The following is a 24,116-nucleotide window of genomic DNA, read 5'->3' on the forward strand; positions in this document are numbered from 1 at the left end:
TTATGGTGTATGCAGGAGCCAGGACTCAAAGATCTGCAGTTGGAGAGGCAGGAAAATGTTTAGGACAATGTCTAGATGAAATTTTCTCAGTGATTAGAATCTTTAAGAAGTTAATCCAGTATCCATCAAGCAGAAACGAAGAACTGGAAGAAGCTGGAAGAACTGATTTCTTTGGAGGAATTCAGCCAGATTCAATGCATAGATGCAAACCCAGTTAATTTGAGGTTTGACAGCCTGATGGTCCTAAAATATGCATAAATATTTTTCACATATGGTGCTGTCTAGGGAATACGGAGGGAGTGGTCCATACAGAAATGAAATGTTTGAGTGTGTAAGATGCAAATCAGTCTCTAACACTATGGGTTGCTAATGAACACACTCAAAAAGCAAAACAGTTCACACAAAAGCACATAAAATCTGCCATTAAAAAATTAAAATTTTTTTGCTAGAACAGTCTTGTCCCACTTACCAGACCTGACTTTGTGGAAGTCAAGTGAGTGTATCTATTTTTGTCAAAGATTAATCTGAGTTCTAGCTGAAGCTAGCAATCCTGCTAATCTTGTTAAGAACAAAGGGATTGAGAAATGCACAAGGCCACTTGCCTAAACCTTCCCTCAAACAGTAATAGAACAGGATTGACATCACATTAATTGCCGACTAAACATTGTTACACATTTAGTCTTAATTGACAGGACTGTTCTCAAGATCCATGGATCTTCCTAAACCTCTCCCTGGTTTCATAATTCAGTGTCAACTGCTCCCCACATACTCAACTGCTCACATGGGACCTCTGCATGCTCAAGAAAGAAAAGTTTTTTGAAAAGGGAGAACATGTGGGCATCTGAATGCTCCAGCAGGGACACTGCCAAACTTACTTCATCTGACCCATTTCATATCAATGGAATTCCAAGCCCATCTCAGTTACATTTTGGGAACAAACTGTCCACATCTGCATAGTGGAGCAGAAGCCCACAACCTCCAGAACAACTCCTCCACTCACACTTGCCCTAAATTCAAGCTTTCAGGAGCTGAGAGATGCCTTGAGCCAGAGATGGCACTTGGGACATGTATGAGTTTCCCTGGTGTGACTATCCTACATCCATCTGTCTAATCCCTTTGAAATTGTTCACACACCTCAGGATCTGAGCATCTTTCATCCAGGCATGCTGGAAATGGATGATGTCTGGTGTGGATGTGCATATAGCTGCTAAGCTCGCTGGATTACAAGAATTTTACTGAGGAGCCCAATCTTTTCTCTATTATCAACAAAAAAATGAAGAATTGTTCCTACTCTTTCTTTTTTGCCTTAGGTCAGAAAAAGAAACAGTTATCTTAAAACTTATTTTCAGACTCATCCTACTTGCAATCAATCTTTCAGATTATCTAATAAAAGCCTTCATGAAGATTATTGCAAATAATTATAAGATATAAACACTTTAAGTCAATAAGTATCATGGAAACCATACCCTTTTCAAAAATCTTGATAGTATTTTGCAAGTTTTCTGCAGCAAGACAACAGCATCAATGAGTAGTTTTCTCCAGAGACTGTATGGCAGTAGGAATTTAGAGAATTCAATTTAGAGAATACAAAACAGTTCACATACTAAAGACAGGGGAACAGGAACAGTACTTAGAATACCTAAAACTACAGATGAGAAAGAACATGTAAGTTGGCTTGCAAGTTCACCTTGATCAGGGAGCAGACAGAGACTGGACCAACAACAGCAGTGACACTTTTTCCTCCCTGGGAAGTAGTGTGAGTAAAAAGGACTTTGAGCACTCAGAAAACCGCTGCGCCTGAAAGAACCGCAGCCAAACACAGATGCATAAACAAAGAAAGATGAGGACAGTGACAATGCCACTGGACCAAGCACACTCATGACTGCCATGTCATAAGACAGATGCTGCTAGGCCTGGGAAGAGCTGAGTCAACTGTTAATATATAGAAAATGAGCACTTCTGGGACCGGCTCAACAAATAGAACATTAAAGGACAAACTGGTTACAGCTGAAATGCTCACACAAGTACAGCAGAGGCTCTTCAGTGGAATACAAACCCTCACAAAATCAAACAGATGAAAACTAAAGCTGGGCCTTATTTTTCATCAGAATTTGTTAATGAAAACTAAAAATCAGTCTTCAGAATCACTGCCATGAGTCATGTCAGTTGGGATGCAGGAGCCGACACGGAACCCCATGGATCATGTAATCCAGTCTGGGCCAGGTCTCCCCTGGGCCTCCTAATGACTAAACAAACCCAGCTACCTCAGCAACTCCTCATAAGGCAAGTTTCCTAGACCCTTCACAAGCCTTGTTGCCCTGCACTGGACACACTCCAGCACCTCAATATCCTTAATACCAAACACCAACCTTCATATTTGGTATCAAGGATATTGAGGCGCTGGAGTGTGTCCAGTGGTACCAGAAGTACCATCTCACCAGTACTGGACAGAAGTACAGGCTGATAGGAAGGAGTGCAGTCCAGCTCTTGGATGTGAAAGGAAGCTGTCTTCCACAACTTTCACAGGCATATGCCTTTAAGGTGTCCAGACCAGTCACAACCCTTTTGTCCAAGGGAAGAGCTGGCAGCTACAGTGCCATGCTTTGGGGTCTCTAATAGCAATTCATGAGCTCTTGGGACCAGGCATCTGACAGAGCCCCAGCATCAGACCACCATGATCCATCACTGTAATTCTATCAGAACTTGAGAACAAAGCCTCATGCATCTAACAGCTGACTAAGCCAAGGCCATATCTCTGCCCAGATCCACACTCCTTACTTTTAGTTGAGCTGCTCCAAAAATCATTCTGCTCAGAGGTTCTGTGTGCTGCCTTGAGTGTCCACCAACACCTGGCACCCCTCAGCCTGGGGACAGGGCTGTGCTCCTCAGCAGCAGCAGTGCCCTCACCTAAAGCTGGAGGATCTCAAGTGACACACAGTGCACCTGCCAACCAGCCCACCAGTTTAGCACGACTTGTCAGAGGGCAGCAGGATAACCCAGTCTAGTGCACTTGCCAGAAGTCAGCAGGATAACCCAGTCACAAGAGCCCTCAGAGCAGTGCACACATTTCATTGCCCCGCCCTTGCTCACTGAATGAAAAGGAAAGTGCACTGGCATGCTCACACTGTAAAACTGGCAGCCAGACACTCACAAGGAACCTCCTTAGGAGCAGCAAGGACAGAAGAAGGCACATTTGCCACCTGACATCTGTTTCTTCTGTGTAATATGCTGAGCTAATGGCATTTTTAAAGGGAAAATCCAGCTAGCTGATAGGCACATGGAGTGCAAGTGCAAGGAGCAAAGTTCACAGTTTGGGATTTCAAAGCCCTACCACACAGTCCAGGCTGTTTGAAACACACCCCCCACCCTTCTGAATGCAGAGGCGGCATATCACCACTGAATACCACTTCCACTGGGGGAAGAGCCCTAAAATCCCCAGACAGTTTAAAAGATCTTAATTAAACTGTAATTGTTTCAATAGAGAGGCAAAGCCTTAGTTATTTAGGTTCCCACCACCAGCCCATTCCCCATCCCTGATGTCTAGACATGGAGTCTGCAGGCTTGTTTACACACAAACTGAAAACAAAAACAAATCTAGGTCACAGGCTCCAGCAGCTAAAGATGCATACAGGATCAATTCAGTTGTTCCAGCTCCAGTTCACGAGCACAAAACCCTGATGTTCCCATCACCTGAGTAAAGAAGGCCAATTCTAGCAAATAAGTCTTTAAGTTACACCTGTGGGGCAGCAGATGCAACCAGGTTTACTACAAGCAGTGTCCCATCCAACTTGTTTAGCAATAAAATGCTCTGCTTCTCTGTCTGCTCCTTCGTCAAGCAACTGCTCTTTGCCTTGCTCTGCTCCAAATCTGGACTTAAACCACAGAATCTAATCTATTCTTTGCATATTTTGTACTGTGTGCCCTTCCTTGCTTTTTCTTTCTTTGAGGTTCTCCATTACTGTTCTTGTCAAAGATGACCCAAACCAAGGTTTTGTGAATGAAAACACTGCCAAATCTGGCCTCATCATTCCAGAAATTAAAGACAACTATTATAACTGGCCAATCAAGTACAACAAGACCCCACCCCCTTTATCTGAAATGAGAAGACTAGCATAAATCTCACCAGTTTCATATTGTATCTTTTGTGCCTAATTTCAAGGCATCACTTCTAACTCCCTGAGAATGGGAAAAATCTAAACCAACCAACAAATCATGTAACACTTGTTAACAAAGCAATGGTGTCTTTGCTTTCTACTTTCCACATAAATACAGGCTTTTCCTACATAATAACACTATACAAGGGGTTATCAAGGGTGGCCCTTTCACCCAAGCGGGTACATAGATTAAGCAGCAAAAAGGATGATGCTGTTATGTCATGTTATAAATAAGAAGCTTGATTATGCCAATATTCATTTATTATGATAAATATTCAATTTATTAATGAATGTGGTAAAGTATGAGCAACACAGCGCTGGGTACAGTGGGGGCAGTTTCCCTCCAACCGCATGCCAATAGCTGGGGCTTACAGGTATTTATAGGGGTACTCATAAGCTTTCTCAGCAGTTTCTATGCCAATTTTTACTCACCAGCAGTTTCTATTTTCCAATTTTTACATCACAATTCTATACACTATTTGATTTAGTTTTTCTCAGGATGCATCCCAAAAAGGAGGATCCCCAGGTGGTAGTAGTAGTTTCCGAAATATTGGTCCTGGTTTCCGCAAGAATAAAGACGAATCCCATCTGGTGAAGCCCAGCTTCCCAGATGTGGGTCCATCTTTTTAATTACAATGACTATAAATCTCATAACAGTGATGTCCAGCTTCCCTTGGTCAAAACCACAAGTCCTTGAGATGATGTTCATCTTCCTTTCTCAAGCTGTTTTTCTCTGTTTTGTTAAGGCGTGAGATAAGCATACTTCCTTTATACATATTCCAAAGCTATAGTTTCAAGGATACAAGCAATATTCTAAAATTATACTTCAAAAGGTTATTATTGCAGTACTCTTTAAGGCCTGACTACAAGCAAAAAGCAACATCCTTAATGCTTTAATTCAAAAGCTCCTAAATCAACCACGGTTAACTGCAAACAAAAGATAGGTTCAAAGGCCTTCTTCCATGCTTTACTTTCCTCAGTTATTATTAGAATTTGCAATTGTCCCATTGTTGGCCTCCACACATATCGCAATCATAAATACAAGCATTGTCTGTATCTACCTGACACAAAACACAGCTTTGTATTTCACAGTCAGAAGGGCTGTATTTGCTAAGCAGCAGTCTACAGTTCTCTTGGTCATGTTGGTAATCCAGAACCTGGAAGTGCTGGGAAAAGCAAGAATCTCTCAGCACTTTGTTGCTTGCAAAGGCTGTTTTTTTGAGTAGAAACATAAACAAATAATGTCCTAATTATACAAAATGGTCAATGTAGAAAATTTTGCTTCCTTTTCTATCTGCAATGAGCTGTTTGAGAGACTGGCTGGAAGACAGAAATAACAGCACTTTCAAGCACTCAGTGCCAGGGTTGGAGTCTATGGAGGTCCCATGGCCTAGCCTGGCTAGTGAGCCAGCCATAACCAGGATCAACCCAACACCATGGAAAGCAACACCCCAAGTTCAGGGACACTGTTTCAAGTAAGGGAGAGTTAAAGTTTGTTCAGAGGGGTTCATGGGAATTACTATGATAATATGGCCTACATTGCCAGTTATGATTGGTCAGAATGTTGCCAGAAAGTTCTATTTTAGTGTACGTAAGTTGGGCTCACCTCTTGTTCCAGGTCTTAGTGTTTGGCTGTATTCCAGAGTGCTCCTGTTATTGTGGCAGAAGAATAAAGAGCTCCCAGATTTTTACATCTAAGACCTGTCACCCACTTTTCGTCGGTGCCAACCCGTCACAATCACTGCCTGTCCTCACGGGCGTGGATGGAGCAATGTGACAAGGGGCGCCTGAACAGGGGCCTCTCTAGCTTTATAGAAGACCTGGCTGTTTGGGAAATCAGCTATCAGGCAGCAGGGGTCAGCTGATTCAATCGGTAAGGCCCCCAGGAATTTTGGAGTGCTGCAAGAAGCAGGGTTGGAGTGGCTGGAAGAAAAATCATCCAGATCCAACTAGTCACTTGCAGCAAGAGTGCAGGTGAGCCTGTGGGGAATTACCATGGGACAACGAATGTCCATGGAACAGAGGGGCATATATGGATGTTTTAAGGCACTTATAATTGAGCATGGCAAACAATTGCCTAAGAGGATAATGAAGTGGATCTTCATAGTTTTCCGGATGCTACGGTTTTGATGATCATTACTGTTGATTTTGGGGACTCTGTAGGTGTTAAACATTATAATCTAGCTACTAGGAGAAACCCTGAAGCAACCCGTAAGCTGCCTGCTTTTTACATTATTTTGGAAATCTTAAAATTAGAGGTTGAGTTTAATAGCTCTGGTACTTCTGTTATCCTGATCCAACCCAAGGCAGCACAGTCCTCTCTGCTCCTTGCCCTTCGGCCCCTGTGAGTAGGATACAAGATGGAACCTGCCAAGCCATGCCGTGTGGATGAGATGCCGTCCTTCCGTCATCTTGTCTCCTCCTCCTCCTCCAGCCCAAGATGGTGGTGGCCAAACCATCTTGGATCCTCCCCTTCCTGCTGCTCTGCCTCTTCCTCCCTCCTCCTCTTCTGCCAGCCACCATTTTCCTGCATCCTCCCAAGCTGCCATCTTACCCCATGGCCACTCCCATTACTCTGCCCTCTCCATGGGCCACACCCTCTCTGTGGCATCCAAAACCAGAACTGGAACCTTGGCTCCAGAAGCCACCATCTTGTCTGGTGGCCTACCACCCTCCTCCACTAGGCTAAACATCACTACCATAGCCTTTCTAAGAATAAAGCTACTTTTATTTCAAGTTATTCTTCCTTGGAAGAAGAACTTGACCCTCCTGGATGTGAGGAACTTCCACAACATCCCTCAGGTTCTTTTCCCACCATTGGGAAAAGATACAAAAAGCTGTGATTAAAGAAAGGGATCTAGAAGTGGCAGCAAAGTTTATTGTGGCACTGGGATGGTACGGAAAGGGGGGAGCAAATCCGTAATGGGAACCATTGACTTACTGGGAAATAAAGGACCTATGTAAAGCAGCTAAGGACTATGGGAGGGAATCACCATTTTTTAATAATTTATTTCAAGCAACCCTCCCAGCTTATGTTTAACCCCTTATGATTTCAATTATTTAATGACAATGGTGGTATCGCCAACACATAAGTATAGTATACCTTATGGGGGTGAGAATGGAAAAGGCTATTAAATCAATTGTTAGTGGACTACACAGGTAATCAAGCTTTGGCAGCATTGAATATAGATCATCTTGCTTTCTTCATCATCTGGAGGAGCATACAATCAACCTGAGGACCAGGCAGCAAACCTTCTGAGGCAAGCCTTACCTGACATTAACAATGCAACAAGAAAGGCACTTATACAAGTGCCCAATGGCAATACACCTACACTAGACTTTGTACAAATAAAGCAAGGGCCTCATGAGCCCTACACTGATCACCAAGGCAAGCCTTAGAGAGACAAGTTACACATGAAAGGGCAAGAGATGAATTGGTAAAGAAATTGGCTGTATCTAATACAAATTCAGAGTGTAAAATGATATTACATGCCCTTCCGCCAGAGCCTGGACAATGCAAATGGTTGAATCACCTTGGAACATCAGAGCACTCTGCAGCCCTACATGTGCAAGCTGAAGGCCAAGGGTTTGCTGAAGCTTTAACAGCAATGCAAGCCATTCCAAAAGGGCTGCAACAGCAAGGTTCTGGCCCATGTGGCAAGCAAGGGCACATGAAAAGAGACTGGTTTAAATCTAAAGCTCTTAATATATGCTCCAGATGAAAGAGAAGTCGTCATCACCCTAGCCAATGCCGCTCAAAATATGTTGTCGACAGCAAGCCACTGCCAGGAAACCTCAAGCCGAGCGCAGGGCAGCCCCGTGCGCTGACAAAAATGCCTCAGCCGCCTATGCCCACAACCACTGGAGAGCTTCAACAGCTTATCTCAGAGCTACCAGCAACCTTAGAACCTCGGGAGCTAGAGCTCCTTGGTTTGGTTACAATGGACTATTGTGAAAAGTTTAATTATTCAAGCTGGAGTTTAACAAAAGATCAGTCAGCTCTGTGAGATGTTTCCCCTTACCACCCTGTCTATAAAAATGAAAACCTTTGGTGCAATAATACATCACCCATACTTTCATGGTCCAATAGCAGACCCCTGCAGCTGCCACCAGGAATGTTTTTCACTTGTGGGGATGGGCCTGGCCTGCCCTTCCATTGCACATTAAAAGTGGACCATGCAGCCTGTAGTAGACTTACTCTACTAACACCCAACATCACACTAATTCGCAATGGAGAAACTCAAGAAAAAAGATTCATCTGTCAATTTGAATCAGAATGTAAAAATTAGGTTATTTATTGGAACAAAGGAAAAAGAGTTGCAGCATCCATATTGGCATCTTGGGTTAATGCAGCAAAAGCACTAAAACAGTTGGATAGTTTGGGGTGTTAACTGAATTAGCAAACCAATGCTACATCCCCTGCCTGCACTAAGTGGTCTGTTAAGAGATGTCAGTAGTGCTAGGCATGCCACTCTATATAACAGGGTTGCTTTCTGCCATAAAAGGTGACTTTCTGCTGCTGGCATAAGGGCATGGATGCCAAGACTTTGAAGGTTTATGCTGCATGAATCTGTCTGACCATAGCAAGTTGATACACTGGAGCATCCATCTATTAAAGGAAGGAGTCAAGAAACTACAAGTGGAAAATGTTAAAAACTGGTTAAATAGACTGTTTAAAGGTTGTGGCTTACCAGGTTGGTTGTTATCTCTGGTTAAGACATGACTGTTAGTTCTTGTAATAGTTGTGTTGATGTTAATTCCACATTTAGTGAGTTGTTCACAGAAGATTTTGCAAAAATCTTTGTAAGGAATTTTTATTGCCTAACAGAAAGGGGGAGATGTGGGAGTTGGACTGGCAGGGACTGACAGTGAATTTGCTTAGGCTGACTATGCAGAATGTATCAACCTAAAACCATGGGATGAAAAGTGCTGAAGAGAGAGAATGTCTAGACACAGTATGGAGAGCTGTGTGGGTACCATCAAGATGAATGCTGTTGCTGAGCTAAAGAGCCTGCCAGTTTAGGCATGACATAATATTATAGGTTGATTAAATATACAGTTAAATAAGCTAAGGTAAAGTGTGTTATTTAAGTAGCTTGTTAAGGGGTTTCACGTAGAGGATTGTGGGATTGTTATGTTAATAAATACTTTGTCAGAGTATCATATAAGGTAACATTGTTAGTGATTGGTAAGCTATGTTTCCATAGAAGATGGTAAAATCGTTGATTAGCTGGATAGGACATAGAAGAACTATAGTCAAGGGTATATATTACCATGTCTTTTGCATTATCTTGTCTCCTGAGGTTGACCTTCCTAAATGTGATTACGTCTGATGCTCTAATAAATGAGCTTCTAATCAACCCTCATCGTTCCCACATCTTTCATTGCTGATGATAGTTGGCGTCCCCATGGACAGGCAACGTCAAGGGTTAATTATCACGCCGCAGCCAGAAAAGGGGTGACAGGAGCCAGGATTTCATGAGCAGTCAGCCCTTAGTAGGTCCTGGCTTCTTCTGCATCCCAAGCAGCTCTGAAGATTGCATCTGAATACGTGGCAATGTAATCAGATGCTCAGGTAGGAAGAATGTTGTCACAAGGTATAACCACAGGAAAGTCATGTGGGGAAACAATTCTCAAATCAAGAACAGGTAAAAGAATCTTCTACCAAGTGTCCCAGTATTGACAAAGCCAAACTGGCCAGGGTCATGGCTAGGAAGTAATGATGGCTGGACAGTGTTTACACTCTAAACCATGGGTCCACACAAAGAGTAGACATAAGTTTAACCTCCTTGTGTTCAAGCAGAGACCAGTTTGTGAGGAATACAGCCTGGACACTACCATAGTGTACCAAAGCAAGTGCCTGGCACAGTACAAGGGTCGACACTTGCTCGTCTTCTGAACCAGTACTAAGCTGATGTTCATGACACTACTAAAGCCAACAGCAAAGCTGTTTTGGACTGGAGCACTAACACCCACAATACAGCAAACACATAAGCACGTGCATAACTGTAAAGGAAGAGTTGGGAGGGACTGACTCCACGCTGGAAGTCAGCAGCAGCAGATCATAAATAGCTACAAAGCCCAGACACAGCAAGGAATGAGACCTATGCAGGGTATTGGAACAAGAGAGGCACTACTCAGCAAAGAAGGTGGAGTGGGAGAACAAGTCTGTAGACAAGCTAGGATGGAAACAGGCCATGAAAGAGGAAAAATAAACACCATGGCCCTGGCATGGAGACAAACTAATCTTTCCATACTCCTGAAGTTGCACAGAACTTGGAACAAGAGAAAGGGATTGAGAAGGCAGTAAAGTATTTCACAGGTTGTGTACACATCACTGTGTACTGAACAAAAATGATACTTTTATGACTTGGCTATGTGGGCAGGCAGCCTGAGCTGAGCATGAACAGAGAGATTTGGCAGGTAAAAAAGAGAGTCATAAACCAAAAGTCTTTGGTACAAAAGCCCAAAGAAAAAGAGCCCCTTGACAGGCACTGTTGGCTGTTGTATGTAGGTTTTGGGGTTTTTTTTCATTTTTACTGTTTTCTCTTCACAAGGAGAAGGAAGTTGCTAATTTGGGTTTGTCTGTACTTTGCAGTTACTGAGCATCGTGCCAAGGGAGACAAGAATTAACTATTTCTGACCTTCACCTGCAATAACATACACTATCAAGGCTTTGCTCAATAGAATGGATCAAAACAGGCACCTAGCCAGTAACAATGTATGGTTTGGAAGTGGCGTGGGAGTCTGCCTCACCAGCCAGAAGAATAATATTGGATGTGAAAGAAAAAGCAAACCCTATGCAGAAACAAACCGAAAACACTGAACTTGCTTCTCTATTAAGTAAATAATTTCTCTGTGATTCTGCTGTAAGAAAAAAGCATCTCCCTAGATGACATCCTGAGGGCCCTGGACAAACTTGACAAGTGGGTTCACAGGAATCTCATGCAGTTTAATAAGACTAAGTTCCAGGTGCCGCATCAGGGCCAGGACAACCCCCAGCACCAGCGCAGGCTGGGAATGAACAGGTGGAGAGCAGCCCTGTGAGAAGGACTTGGGGGTGCTGCTTCGTGAGAGGCTGGACATGACCCAGCCATGGGCACTCCCAGCCCAGAAAGCCAAACATGTCCTGGGCTGCATCCAAAGCAGTGTGGGCAGCAGGGCCAGGGAGGGGATTCTGCCCCTCTGCTCTGCTCTGGTCAGAGCCCACCTGGAACCCTGCATCCAGCTCTGGGGTCCCAGCACCATGGATGTGTTGGAGTAGGTCCAGAGCAGGCCACCAGGATGGATTAGAAGAAAGGAGCACCTCTCCTATAGGAAAAGGCTGAGACAATTTGGATTGTTCAGCCTGGAAAAGAGAATGCACCTTCCAGTATGGGAATGAAGCCCACCAGAAAGACTTTTTACAAGGAACAAGGGGGAATGGCTTCAGAGTGAAAGAGATAGGTTTAGATCAGATATTAGGAAGAAATTCTTTATTGTGAGAGTGGCAAGGCACTGGCACAGATTGCCCAGAGAAGCTGTGGATGCCCCATCCCTGGAAGTGTTTGAGACCAAGTTGGATGGGGCTGTGAGCAACCTGGTCTTAGTGAAAGGTGTCCCTGCCCATGGTGGAGGGGAGGGAACTAAGTGATCTTTGAAGTTCCTTCCAAGTCAGACCATTCCGTGATTCTATGATATTTCTTGTACAGTGTTAGACTATTCCTTATGGGTTTTGTTCCACTTTCCCCAACAGAAGTTTCTAAGTCATGCCTGTGTGTTTGCACAGAAGTGGCCCAATACTGGGGGTTTCCAAACAGAAGCACACTAAAGAAAATATTTTCCAAAGAGCATACTTCAACCTCTTTGTTTGGTATCTATTAAACACATAATTAACTCTACTGCCTGAACAAACTGACAAGAAAGCTCTGAAATCAAAGACTTACACAACTGCCAACCATGAGAGCTCGCAAGTCAGTTTCTGAAACAGCCATGAAATTGGCTTAGAAGCAACAAAATCATCTTCCTCTGGTTTTCCTTTTCCTTGAGCTGCCTGTATTGGAAATCTAGTAGTGGGCAGCAGTGAAGCTATGAATTTGCAGTGCAGTAGCTGCTCCATATCTGCTCCCTCAAGGGACAGTGTGCTCCTTCCCTGGAAAGTGAGCAGGCAGAGAAGGAGCTGCAGCCTTCGTGATGCAAATGCACAGCTCCACTCACCATGGGGTAACGAAGGGCTTTGATTTTCCCAACTGGAGGCTAGATTCTCCTACAGTTTTTGCCTCTCTGGCCTTCTCAGAAGGCTGGGCAATTCCGAATGTTGCAGGCCTGTGTCCCTTGCCCATGCACCTTCTTGGATCACTCGGTATTTATCCCATCTGCTAAACAGCACAAAACCAGCTGCTCTTAGAAGAAAGCTGTGAAGGCCTAAGAGTCAACATTTACATGAGCTTAGCAGGGATATGATTTCCAGTCAACATATCTCAGTCTCCCTACCACTTTCTTACAAGGCACTGGAGAAAAATGCCCATGCCTCCGCTTCCATCGTGATAAACTAAAGGGGCAATGCCAGCAAAAAAAGCACATGGGCAATAATGCTTATAAATCCTCAGCCAGGTAAGAGCTGGAAAAGGAGGGACTTCCCAGCCTATTCCCAGGTTAGCTGCGAGCAAACAGCAACAGCGTAAGGATTCAAAGCACCGTGTTAAGCAAAAGACTGGAGATGCAAATGAGGTTGCCCAGCTCCAGACAATGGAAAAGAGAAGTGCAGAAGGCCTGCCTGCAGTATAGGACTGCTCAAGTGATGCACCCTGGGCTGTTGTGTTATTCCCTGTACCATGGGCCCCACACCAACACTGTCTGGGGTAGCAGGACTTCAGATATTTGTCCTGGGCTGCTGGCCCTGCCCTTGCTGTGCTGCACTCACCTTCTGCTCTTTCCCTTCCAAACCCTGCATCAGTGACAGGACAGGCTTCAGGATGCAGGGGAGAAGGTCAGGCATCAGTCAGAACTCCCCAGCCCTATGACTAAAGGTCCTCCCATCTTGTGCTACTAGGACATACTGCAAAATGCAAGTCTTGATTTTTCCTAAGCAAATGTCACTCCACTCCCCAAACTAGCACCGCCCTGAAGCAAAGGTACCCCACATCAGAGAGCAACATTATGCCCGTGATCCCACTGGGCAATGACAACAACAGACACCACTGCCTGGTGTATTTTGTTCAGAGAGGAGCACCTCATCCAACATATGGACAACACAGAGGTCATTCTGCTGCATGAACAACAGTGCTGAACTCCAACAAGTCTGCAACCACAAAAGCATTTGCACCAGGGCCTGTATTAGTCTGTGCTGTGCTGACCCTCACCTGGTAACAAAGGAAGGGGAAAAAAACCCCAACAAACAAAAAATACTTTTTTCCATTGCGGATGATGGGCCCCTATTTCTGAGGACATCAAAATATTCACTGTGATGCTTTCCAACCAGCAATTACTTCTCAGCACTACTCACAGCACCCCTACTTTCCCCAGGTAATCACTTCTTTCTTTCTAACTTGCTATTACATAAACAAGTTTGGAGACTGAGCCCCTACAAGGCAGCCCAGTCAGAGTTAGGGAGCACACATTGAAAGATCTGGTGTCTCTGAGGGGTAGAACATGCTCAAGGCTGCCCAAGGAAGAGAACAGGGGTCTTCCCAGGCCAGGCCTGGATGAATTCAGCTCTGGCCTGATCCTGTGCTAGCAAATTCTCCTGAGGATGCAGGCAAAGGCATGGGCTGCAGGGAGCAGACACAAGTCTCAGGGTCGAAAGCACTTACCCCGCACCCCAGCCCATGCTGTTTCTGCTGTGATATCCAGCTCAGGAGCCAGCCTGGCACCCTGCACACCACTCCACCTCACCTGGGAGAAGTTCAGCCCATTGAGCGGGTGGCACTGCTCTTCTACTTTCTCCACAGCTCCCGTTTGCTTCCTCAGCCGCTCTGCTTCCTGGGCCAGGAACAGATCCAGGACGGGCACGCCTCGTGACTTGATGTCTACCTCTGTCAGGGAGTTCACCATCAGCATCACCCAGACTGGCCTCTTCTGCTCCCAGTTGCCAGCAATGGCATTGAAGAGGTAATCTGCATACAGCCCTTTGCCCCGTTGGTCTGGGGTCATCCAGGATGGCATCATGAGCTTGACGTACTCCAAGTGCCGCTTCAGCCGGCGGTAGATGTCTCGGGGCAGCACGTCTTGGAGGTTCTTCCCCTGCGGCAGGAGCTGGCAGCTGGTGAGAGCTGAGATGGTGTAGGGGTCAGTGAGATCCAGCTCAAAGTACACGATGTGGCTCTGCTGGAAGGCTTTCTTGGAGTTCTCTGGGATAAAATCCCAGACACGCGTGTATGGGACATGGATGGTGCCAAAGAAATAAGATGGGGGATCTCTCTTGATTGTCCACAGGAAGGAGTTCAGCTCATGTTGCTGGGAGAGAGGGAGACACAGCTGAGTAAGTACACAGGTTTATGCCAGGCCACTGCAGCAGACGGCTTAAGGAAAACATGGTGCCAAGCCAGCAGGTCACCTGGCTCAGCAGCTGGCCAGCATGCACTTTTCCTAAAGTGACTTTGCTCACATAAAGTCCTCTTTCACCATTGTTTTTCTCAGGTCCTGAGGTAAAATTTCCATTTTCATGAAATAAAAACATACGAATATTGTCTTGGGCTTTCTCCTCCTGAAAGGTAACACTGCATCTTCTCAACAGTAGTATCACCTGATACATCATCTGGGTATCTACCAAAAGCAGCACAGGAGCACAGCCCTAGCACACCATGAATCAGGCACAACACTTACCCAACTTCTGCCTTTCATCAAGTCAAAAATTGGCTCTTTGCTGAAGCAAAGCAGGACAGCAGGATTTCTATCACTTTCACCTCTCACTTCAGCACAGCAAGGCACCTTTCATCAAAGAAACTGCTGTGACACTTAGTCAGAAGGTGGTGCATCATCATGGGTGAACTTCCCATTTGACTATGCTGGTTTTGGTTGGGGTGGAGTTCATTTTCTTCACAGTGGCTGGTATGGGGCTGAGTTTTGGATTTGTGCTGAAAACAGTGCTGATATTATAAAGATGTTTTTGTTAGTGCTGAGCAGTGCTTGCACAGAGCCAAGGCCTTTTCTCCCTGTTGTATGACTGCAAGCATGCGTGCTGAGGGTGCACAAGATATTGGGAGGGGCTGTAGCCAGGACAGCTGACCCTAACTGACCAAAACAACATTCCATACCACATGGCACCACGCTCAGCACAAAAAGAGCCAGGGAGGTGGGGGAAGAGGAGAGAGAACATTCAGAATGATGGGGTTTGTCTTCTCTAGTCACTGCTTTGCCTGATGGAGCCTGCTTTCCTGGGGATGGCCGAACACCTGCCTCTCCTGCAAAGTGGTGCATGAATTCCTTCTTTTGCTTTGCTTGTGTGCTTGACTTTTGCTTTAGCTATTAAGTTGTCATTATTTGAACCCAATAATTCATCCTTCCAGTGCTCTCTTGCAACCTCTTTTGCATGGAATGGGAATTTAATGAGTGTGGTGCTTGGTTGACAGCTGGGATTATAACACAACAGCAAGACACCAAGGAAATGAGCAACACAAAATACAGCTGGCAGGCAGACCTGCTGGAACAGGCAGATATAAAGTTTTGCTCATGGCAGACAGACACTCAGTAAAGACCCCTCACGGCCCAGTACTCTTTCTTGAGTAGCAGAGAAGAACGTGCAATACCTTGGAAAATAAGTGAAAAATTTTTTCTGCAGGCCAAACTTGGCCTGTGGTTTGAGGGTATCCACTTGTAAACTCAGAGGGATAAAAAAAGCATTTTTTTTAAATTAGCTTTTAAAACCTCACAAAACCCACAGCCATCAGGAAGTCAGAATCAGATTTAAATTTGTTCTGCTGGAAAATACACCTCACAGCATCACCTGAGATACTTCAATACAGGGTTGTGGAGCTCCCACGGGACAGAAGAGCAGATGGGACAACACGGATCCTGCTTGAATCCTTTCAACTCACTTCACACCAGCAGCAGGCACAGCCTCCATCACCCACAGCACCCCACTGGTGCCACAGTACTTACTGGAACAATGGACACAAGCGGTGGCTGTCTGCACAGACAGGAAGAGTTAGCCTTTGCATGTCTAAGTAAGTGAACAGGCTTCCAGATGCACTCAAACATCTGGTCAGCCTTGAGCCAGCAGATAACTCTAACCTCAGCACTGGGGCTAACCGTGCATGTGTGCTGATCTAAGAAGCCTGCCTGACTGCCAAAAGCAGAACAGGCTGCTTGGAGGAATTTACTGGAAGCACACTGCCTATAAACTTCTGACACTAAAGACTCAGGGTCAGAAAGGTTAATGTTAAAGACTGCTCTGCAATGGCTCATCCCAGACAACCATCTCCAGCAGCTCTGTACATCAAAACCAGACCACAGATAAGGCAGCACTTCAGCAAAGTGCTACCACCAGCCCTCTTCACCTGCATGGACTATAGAACATAGAATATCATGAGCTGAAAGGGACACACAGGGATCACTGAAGTCCAACTCCTGGCGCTCAATGGGAGAGCCACAAGAACTGCACCATGTGCCCAAGAGCACAAATCAAATATATTCCAAAGGGCTCTTGAGACTGCAGCATATCAAGAGTCTGAAAGATACTTCAGATCCTGGCAACCCCATCCTACAGGACAATCCCAGAATGCACACCTGAATCAAAGAGCACAAAAACTCTCCTGAAGACCATAGGAAGAAAGGTTAAGAAACATGAAGAGCCCCCGGGGGTACCGAAGATACACCACAACAGGTGAATAAAAAGCTAACATAGACCTGGGACGAATACAGAAGAATGAATAAGCAAAGTAAAACAAGAGGGAAAATGAGAAAGGGTTCTCCCCCAGCATTAGTCAGAAGGGGAAAATGAAAGGGCATGCCACAGTGGTGAGAAATGAACTGGAAGTAATGGTCAGGCAGCAAGGAGGAAGGACCAGAAGTGCTGCTTTCCATCTACAGCAAGTCTAAAGACAGAGGAGGCACCGGGACAGGCAGGAGGTTAGGAGGTCAATACTACTTCTCTTCACACAGGTCTGATTGTGTAGGAGGGAGTGCACAAAACCAGGTACAACTGCAAGGAATCATACAGAAGAAGTGCTCACCAGCCAGCTTTTCAGCTCCTCAATAAATACAGCAAGAAGGCTCAAGCCCAGATGACTGGTACCAGACTTCAACACGATCATTAGCACTACTCTGGACTACTGCACACACCCCAGCTAGAAAGGCTTTTGGTATTTTACTCCTTTTTTTTTTTTTTTTTTTTTCTCTCTGCTTATCCCCACAACTTTCATAATCAGATACTGAAAGCAGAGTAATACTGCCTGGTGCCAGTGGTACCTCTGAAGAAATAAAACAGGCCATCAGCCACAGAGTACATTAAGTCTTAATTTAAAGAGCCTGTAGCACAGGCAGAAGGAAAGCAGGCCAAGACATTGCAAAAAATTTCACACAGTTCTTGAGACCCTGACATTACAAAGCAGAGCAGCTGAGCACTCTTGCATGTCAAAAGGAGTAGTCATGAACTTGAGAAATCACCCTAAGCACCACTCAGACCTTCACAGAAAGCCTGGAACCGGCATGAGAAGACAGAAAACCTCAGTGTCCCACCACTGACGGTAAACTCCCCAAACGCTGCAGAATCAGTTTCCAGGCACCAGCAGTGGTTATCATCACCAAGTGATGGTACATGGGGAGCTCACAAAGCTCACTCTCCCTCTAAAAGGTGGCACTACACCTGCTCCGGACATGCTAGTGCCTCACACTCCTTCGGCATCTCCTTTTCCTTCCAAAGTGGAGACTGGAATCCCAGCAGCGCTCTGCCTCTGTGCCAGACCCTGGCAAACAGTCTCCTGTAGTAACATTCTGTGTGAGTGGGGAAGCAGCAAAGCCCTTGGTGTGCCTGAGCAGGCCTGTCTTCCCCTGCTGTACCTTCAGGCATTCCCATCTCCCTGCGGACCTCCTGGAGCTCTTGCATGTATCAATGCAGCTTCAGAGAAGGAAATCAAGGATATAATCTCACCCCAATACCATAAAAGGGCAGCTGTTAAACAGCACTCTAGGTAGCCATGAAATAGCACAGGAGCAGTGCCGAGGCTTGTTCAGCATCACACCATACACCATCACTGCAGCACCTCGTTTCCCTGAGAGCATGCAGTAGACAAAAGTGCTACAGCCAATTTTCATTTGCAGTAACATCCTTTAACACAGCTGTTTCAACAAAAAAAGGCGCTTTAAACAAATTACAGTCAAAGTGTTGTCCTGGAGGCTTATGGCAGCTGAGCTGTACAGCTTGAGGAATTTCAGTTCCACAGCGTAACAACAAAAAGGTCCATGAATAGATCAAGATGCATAGATACATATTTCTCCCCTCTACGAATTATAGGCGGCAGTCAATACATTACTCATCATGGGAAAAACCCTGAGCAAGAGGAAAGAGTGGCAGTCTCACAGGAGAACACAGGTCTCCCAACTTGTTGCCACACAAAGGTCCAAAGAATCATCAGATCAAGGTATTTCTCAATGCTCAGCACTGCAGCATGGTGCCTTCTCCTCTGCCTTACGTCCCCAGGTGAAAATGCTGACACTGTCACAGAGAATGCACTGGGACTTGTGGAATCCACTCCCTACCACAAGACATGGAAAGCCTCCTTCTCAACCAAGGCTGCACAAGAGACAAACTTCACTATCCACTGAGGTGCAAGGGGGACACACAGGGATGGACAACACTTCCCCAACGTGACAGGACAACAGTGTCAGCCACTGCAAAAATTCTGCAAAAGCATGGTGCACGTCAAGGGTACTTCCTTGGGAGCTGAGGTTCCTTCTTTTTGGTTAAAAAACCCCTCAGGTTTTGTTCATTTCATGTTGGTTCATTCAGCACCAACAGCTTGCTTTTCCAGCACTATTCAGAGATCCATTATAGGATGCAACCTCTAGTCTTCAAATACACAAATACTACTGCATTTGTCAGATATCACACATCACTTCAAGTGATGCAGCAATGATTCTTCTGGAAGAGAAATGCCAAAGAAAATGAGAGAAAGTGTCTTTCCCCCCCCACCTCCCCAGGAACTATCTCAAATTGGGCTGAATGACATACTAACAAGAGTAAAATTGGCAAACATCCAGAAAACAATTCAGAAAAACACCAGGAGGAACAAAGAATTTATCTAGTGACAGCACTCCAAACATCTAGAAGAGCATGAGAGTATAAAAAACTAAACAGAAAAGTACAGACAGAAGGCTGTGATGATGCCAGGAATGAAGGCTCAGAGGGAAAGGAAAACAGTCTAGAGACTGAAGAACTGGATGAGAACTCCAGACATGGACAACCTACACTTGGTCTGCTTCCTTCAACATGAGCTCTGCTTCCTTCCTTCTTCTATCTCACCTATGTAGACTATGCATTTCAAAGCACAAGGTGTATACCTCACTATGCAGGTAGATGCCCTCCATGGCTTCACTGTCTTTCGGGACCCCTAATATTCACCACTTGACCTCACAACCACACACCTTCCAAACCTCAGCCCAGAACTGCACTGCTTCTCAATCCACAATATTCTCGTGCCTTATTTTTCTTGCTAGCTACAGAAGCCAAAGCACATGGCATGCAATATTTCACTCAAGCAGGCAACCCTATAACCCTACCTATTATGGCTTTCTCCCTCTCTCTTATCTATCCTGGCATCCTATCTTGTCAAGTTCCTCTATACCTAATTGGGGCAAAGATTTTACTCACCATGTTACATGCCTATGCAACTATGGTAATGCACACAAAAATGTCAGCCACATTTTTAATAGTACTTATTTTGAGCTTTTGCCCACCTGCATTACTGACACTCTCAAACTCAGCTTAAGACTGAAAGTAGAACTCACTTGGGGAATAAACACTGCCCTGGCTCCAGCTACTAAAAGAACACATCCAAAGGGCCAGAAATGAAAAATAAAGTTTTTAACTAAAAAGCCACAGGTTAAGAACAGACATATGACTTGCTCTGCTGAAGGGCATATATGGGGAAAAGCAGCGATATAAATTAATTGGCCCTCTATCAGGAACAACACATCATAAAATACTAACCAACTACAACTACAAGCACACCAAAATTAATCCCTGATTTCTGGCTTTGATTTTTCCAATACACTCTAATGCTAAGCAAAAAGAAAGCAGAACTAGACCACATTACTTAGTATTTGGAATACAACCAGCATATAAAACAAAAAGATTCCAGCATACTTTATTTTAAATTAATGGTTTTCAATGTCTTTTATTTTTTTTTAGGTTTTTTTTTTTTTTTGAGAATGATAAGGCACATTATTGGTTGTAGCTTTAACTGTAATTCTGAGTCATGATGAGAAAGCCTTCTGAAATACTGTAGGTTCATTCCTTAAAATAGCAGCTTTTCAGGCAACAACGCACATACTTCTTTCATGGGAGAGACTGAGACAACCTAACAAAAAGAAAAAAGTTAGACCTGTCTAAGAGAGGTAAGAAAAGGAATCATATAAAGAACTAAAGTAAATTCAAAACACATCCGTGGTGATGCAGGAACAAGGCAGTCTATTTTCCCTAAGGAGTTCTGGTAAATATTCATAAGGATAAACTCAACAGTTTTGTAAATAAGGCAGACACTACCATTCCTAGACAGTGTGGTTATTACCACTGTCCTAATGATCCTCGGAAACGGCCTGCCTATTCCAGAACTACAGGTGGTCTCACATGTTAATGACAGCGTAATCAGCAGATAATTACCCACCATTAACACATTTCACCTCCAATCTTGCTAGCAATTGGCAGAAGTCCAGTCAATTTTTTCTGAAGAAAACTTCCTGCATGTCCCACCCAATCTATGAAGTTATCCATTTCCACAAGTATGACTTCTGCTCAGGAGCTGTCCTCATTGTACTTGCTCTCACTAGCTCCTTGCAGTAGTTTCATACCGGCCCACATCCTTTGCACCTCATGCCCTCAAGGAGAAAGGGGGTACCCACTCCAAAAGGTTGACCTGGCTTTATGGCAGTGTCACAGCTGGCCACCTACAAATCCTTGACAAACTAGTTCCAAGCAACCTGTCAAGACACCATCCCCCAAGGTAGGGCTAGGCTCTGTTTAACTCAAGCTCAGGCAGACACCTCCAGCAAAGCACATGTAGCTTGGCATATGGCTGATTCCATAATGCCCTAAATCCTAGGAGAAGATATTCTGGGGAACCAGCATGCTCACTGAGGCAGGAAGGCCCCCAAGAACAAGGGCTACATGTAGGCGCACGAGCAGGTGAGAGAGCAAAGTCACAAAGCAGACCTTCTTCAGTTGCAAAACTTTCTCACACCTACCCTGCAGTGAGCCTGCTGTGGCTTTGGCACCTCCCCAGCGCAGCAGGTCTGCACTTACTCTAAGAACTTCCAGTTTCCTTAAGAGCTGTGCTGGTGCAGTTAACCCTGCCTGGAAGGGAAGGTGAAGTGGCAATACACATATCCCAGAAGCATGTCAGGTCCAAGCAGATGCCAAGAGACAGCACAGATGGCCTGTTAACACAAAGTAAGCTCAAGAAGGCTTTTCCTACATGATTTTTGGTACTTCTGTCTCAGAAGCTTCAAGCTTCAATAAGAACGACTTTTTTTGATCTTTCATAGAAATGACAGACATCGTCTACACCAGCCTCATAGCAGCGGTCGTAACGTCACCCCTAACTTGCAGCAGGGATCCTCTGCTGTGCTAACCACCCACCGGAGCTAAGTCAGTGCACGCTGCTCCTGGCTACTGCAGCCAAGCTGCTAAGTTTACGAGACGAGCAAAACCTAACATAACGTACAACCGCGTTCTCACGCCAAATGGCCCTTTGCTGGTCCGAACCTGTTCCAGCACGCTCGGCGTTCTGAAGTGGGACTAGGCGGTAACCCTGTGTGGGATGGTGTTAGCAAGTCACTCTCGGCCAGTCTGCCTTCCTGCGAGCAGCGCAGCTCGTCCTACTGACCGCAGGCAAAAGATCCTGGTGGGGTTCACCCCAGGCTCCTCCTCCCCCATGCACGGTCCCAGCACTGCCTCGCAGTCCCGGGAAGCCGCGGTGCCGCTGCCGAGCGCCTGCCGCCCGAGCTCCGCGCACCGCGCCCGCCTCACAGAAGTGACTCAGCCACGGCCGGGGCGGCCCCGCACGCCGCCCCCTCCCGTCACCGCACCCCGAGGGGACCAGACCCGCGTCCACCGCGCTGCCGGGGCGGGGCGGGGCGGACGGCAGCAGACCCCGGGCAGGAGGGCATCCCGAGGCAGGAGGGCACCGCGAGCGGCGCTTACCTTTCTGCGGAGCGGGCAGGCAGCGACGCGGCCGTGCCGGGCTGTGGCCAGCAGGAGGAGGGAGCCCTGCAGCAGCAGCAGCAGCGGGCGGCACAACCCGCCGGGGCGCACCATCCCCGCGCTGCGCGCAGCGTGCGGTCCGCGTCCCCCTGTGGTTTCTGTTTTGTCACCCCACCTTCCGTGCTTCTGCACTTCCCGTTTTACTTATTTCTTTCGTTTTTCTTTTTTCTTTTTTTTTTTAACGTCTTTTGCCCCCCCCCCCCCCGCCTTTTTTTTTTTTTTTTTCTTCCTCCTCCCTGTTAGCTTTTGGTTTTGGCTGTCCGATTCAATCCCAGAGCTCTCGCAGGAGCAGCCCCGTCCCCCCGCCAAGTCCTCCAGCCTCTGCCCCCTCCTCTTAAAAGGTCCCCTGCGGGGCGGGGGGAGGAAGGGGAGGGCGCGGGGCCCGTCGCAGCGGAGGCGGGCGGTGGGGCGGCATCGGGGGGATCCCGGAGTCTCCGGCCGGGCACTGCCACGCTGGGACCTTTCCTGGCCCCGGGGGACTGGGGCAGCCGCGCCCCCCGTCCCGCAGCCCTCGGCCAGCCCGCCGCGCCCGGGCCCGCAGGGAGCGCAGCACGCCCTGGGCCAGCCCGCCTGTGTCTCTGCCCTTCCTACTGCTCTCCTTAAGAGAATGTAAAATGGAATATTGTGATTCTTCACGAGCTTTTGTATTGCCCGTTGGCTTGAATTATTTTGACTCGTTCTTGTTTCATGGGCAGCCAGCATTCCAAAGTTGTGCGTCCAGTGTGCTCTGCATACGCAGCGTTCACAGCGTCACCAGAACATTCTGAGTTGGAAGGACCCGCAGGGGCTGTTAAGGCCAGCTTTTCGGTGAATGGTCTATACAGGGATAGAACCTCTGACCTTGGCGTTATTGGTACCGTGCTCTAAGGGTGATCCTTACATGATCAAAAATACACCGAAGAATTTGTCAGTCTCTAACAGTGAGATTCAGCTGTACCCACCAAGGAGGCTAGTATTTAAATCTTCACAAAAGTACACCTTGCTGCTAATACAGTCTTCAACATACTGAGAAAAGCCAGAAATGCACCAGGCTTTAATCCAGTGCAAATTAAAAGAATGAGCTTTCATAGCTCTCAAAATATTCAATAGTTTCCTCCTGATAATTTCATTAGGGCATGCAAAAATTATTAATATATAGCAAAACTGTTATCACTCCTAAGGCTGAAACTGGGTAAACCTTCAAAGTTAAAATGCTAACAATCTGTGGCTCACTGTATGGAACAATCCTTCCTGCTCATTCTTACTTGTTTTAATTAAATACTTCCCAACAACAAAGCCAAAATCTATTGAAGCATTAAATAAAAAGACAAAGAGGTCAAATGAAAGGTAAAAGGCATGTCACTCTACGAAGCTGTATCTTTTTGTTTAAGTAGAAGAATAAGATGTTGCTTTTATGGAGCTCATTCTCTATGATGAATTTTTCCATATTTTGTCAGTATGATTATATATAATTATATTAATTATATATAATTATACTATATTAATATAGTATAATATATTAGTAATATAATACTAATTATAGTAGTAATATATACTATTATATTAGCAATATATATTGTATTAAT

The 24,116-nt window shown here is 45.7% G+C and overlaps 1 protein-coding gene across 2 annotated transcripts in view; it reads right to left on the bottom strand.

Annotated features, from left to right (window-relative positions):
- The window catches only part of TRABD2A (TraB domain containing 2A), an 82,243-nt gene extending 59,523 nt beyond the window's left edge, over positions 1-22,720 (bottom strand). Inside the window, exons 1-2 of one of the 2 annotated variants that reach the window (XM_059874255.1) lie at positions 22,492-22,720; positions 14,028-14,588 (exon numbers count right to left, since the gene is read on the bottom strand). In XM_059874255.1, coding sequence (XP_059730238.1) covers positions 14,028-14,588; positions 22,492-22,605 — 675 coding nt within the window. In that variant the 5' untranslated portion in view covers positions 22,606-22,720. The remainder of the gene's footprint in view (positions 1-14,027; positions 14,589-22,491) is intronic. The other variant, XM_059874254.1, reaches the window with a different exon arrangement.
- Between the last annotated feature and the right edge of the window lie 1,396 nt (positions 22,721-24,116).

Source organism: Haemorhous mexicanus, chromosome Z (assembly GCF_027477595.1).
Source record: "Haemorhous mexicanus isolate bHaeMex1 chromosome Z, bHaeMex1.pri, whole genome shotgun sequence".
Lineage (NCBI taxonomy): Eukaryota > Metazoa > Chordata > Aves > Passeriformes > Fringillidae > Haemorhous > Haemorhous mexicanus.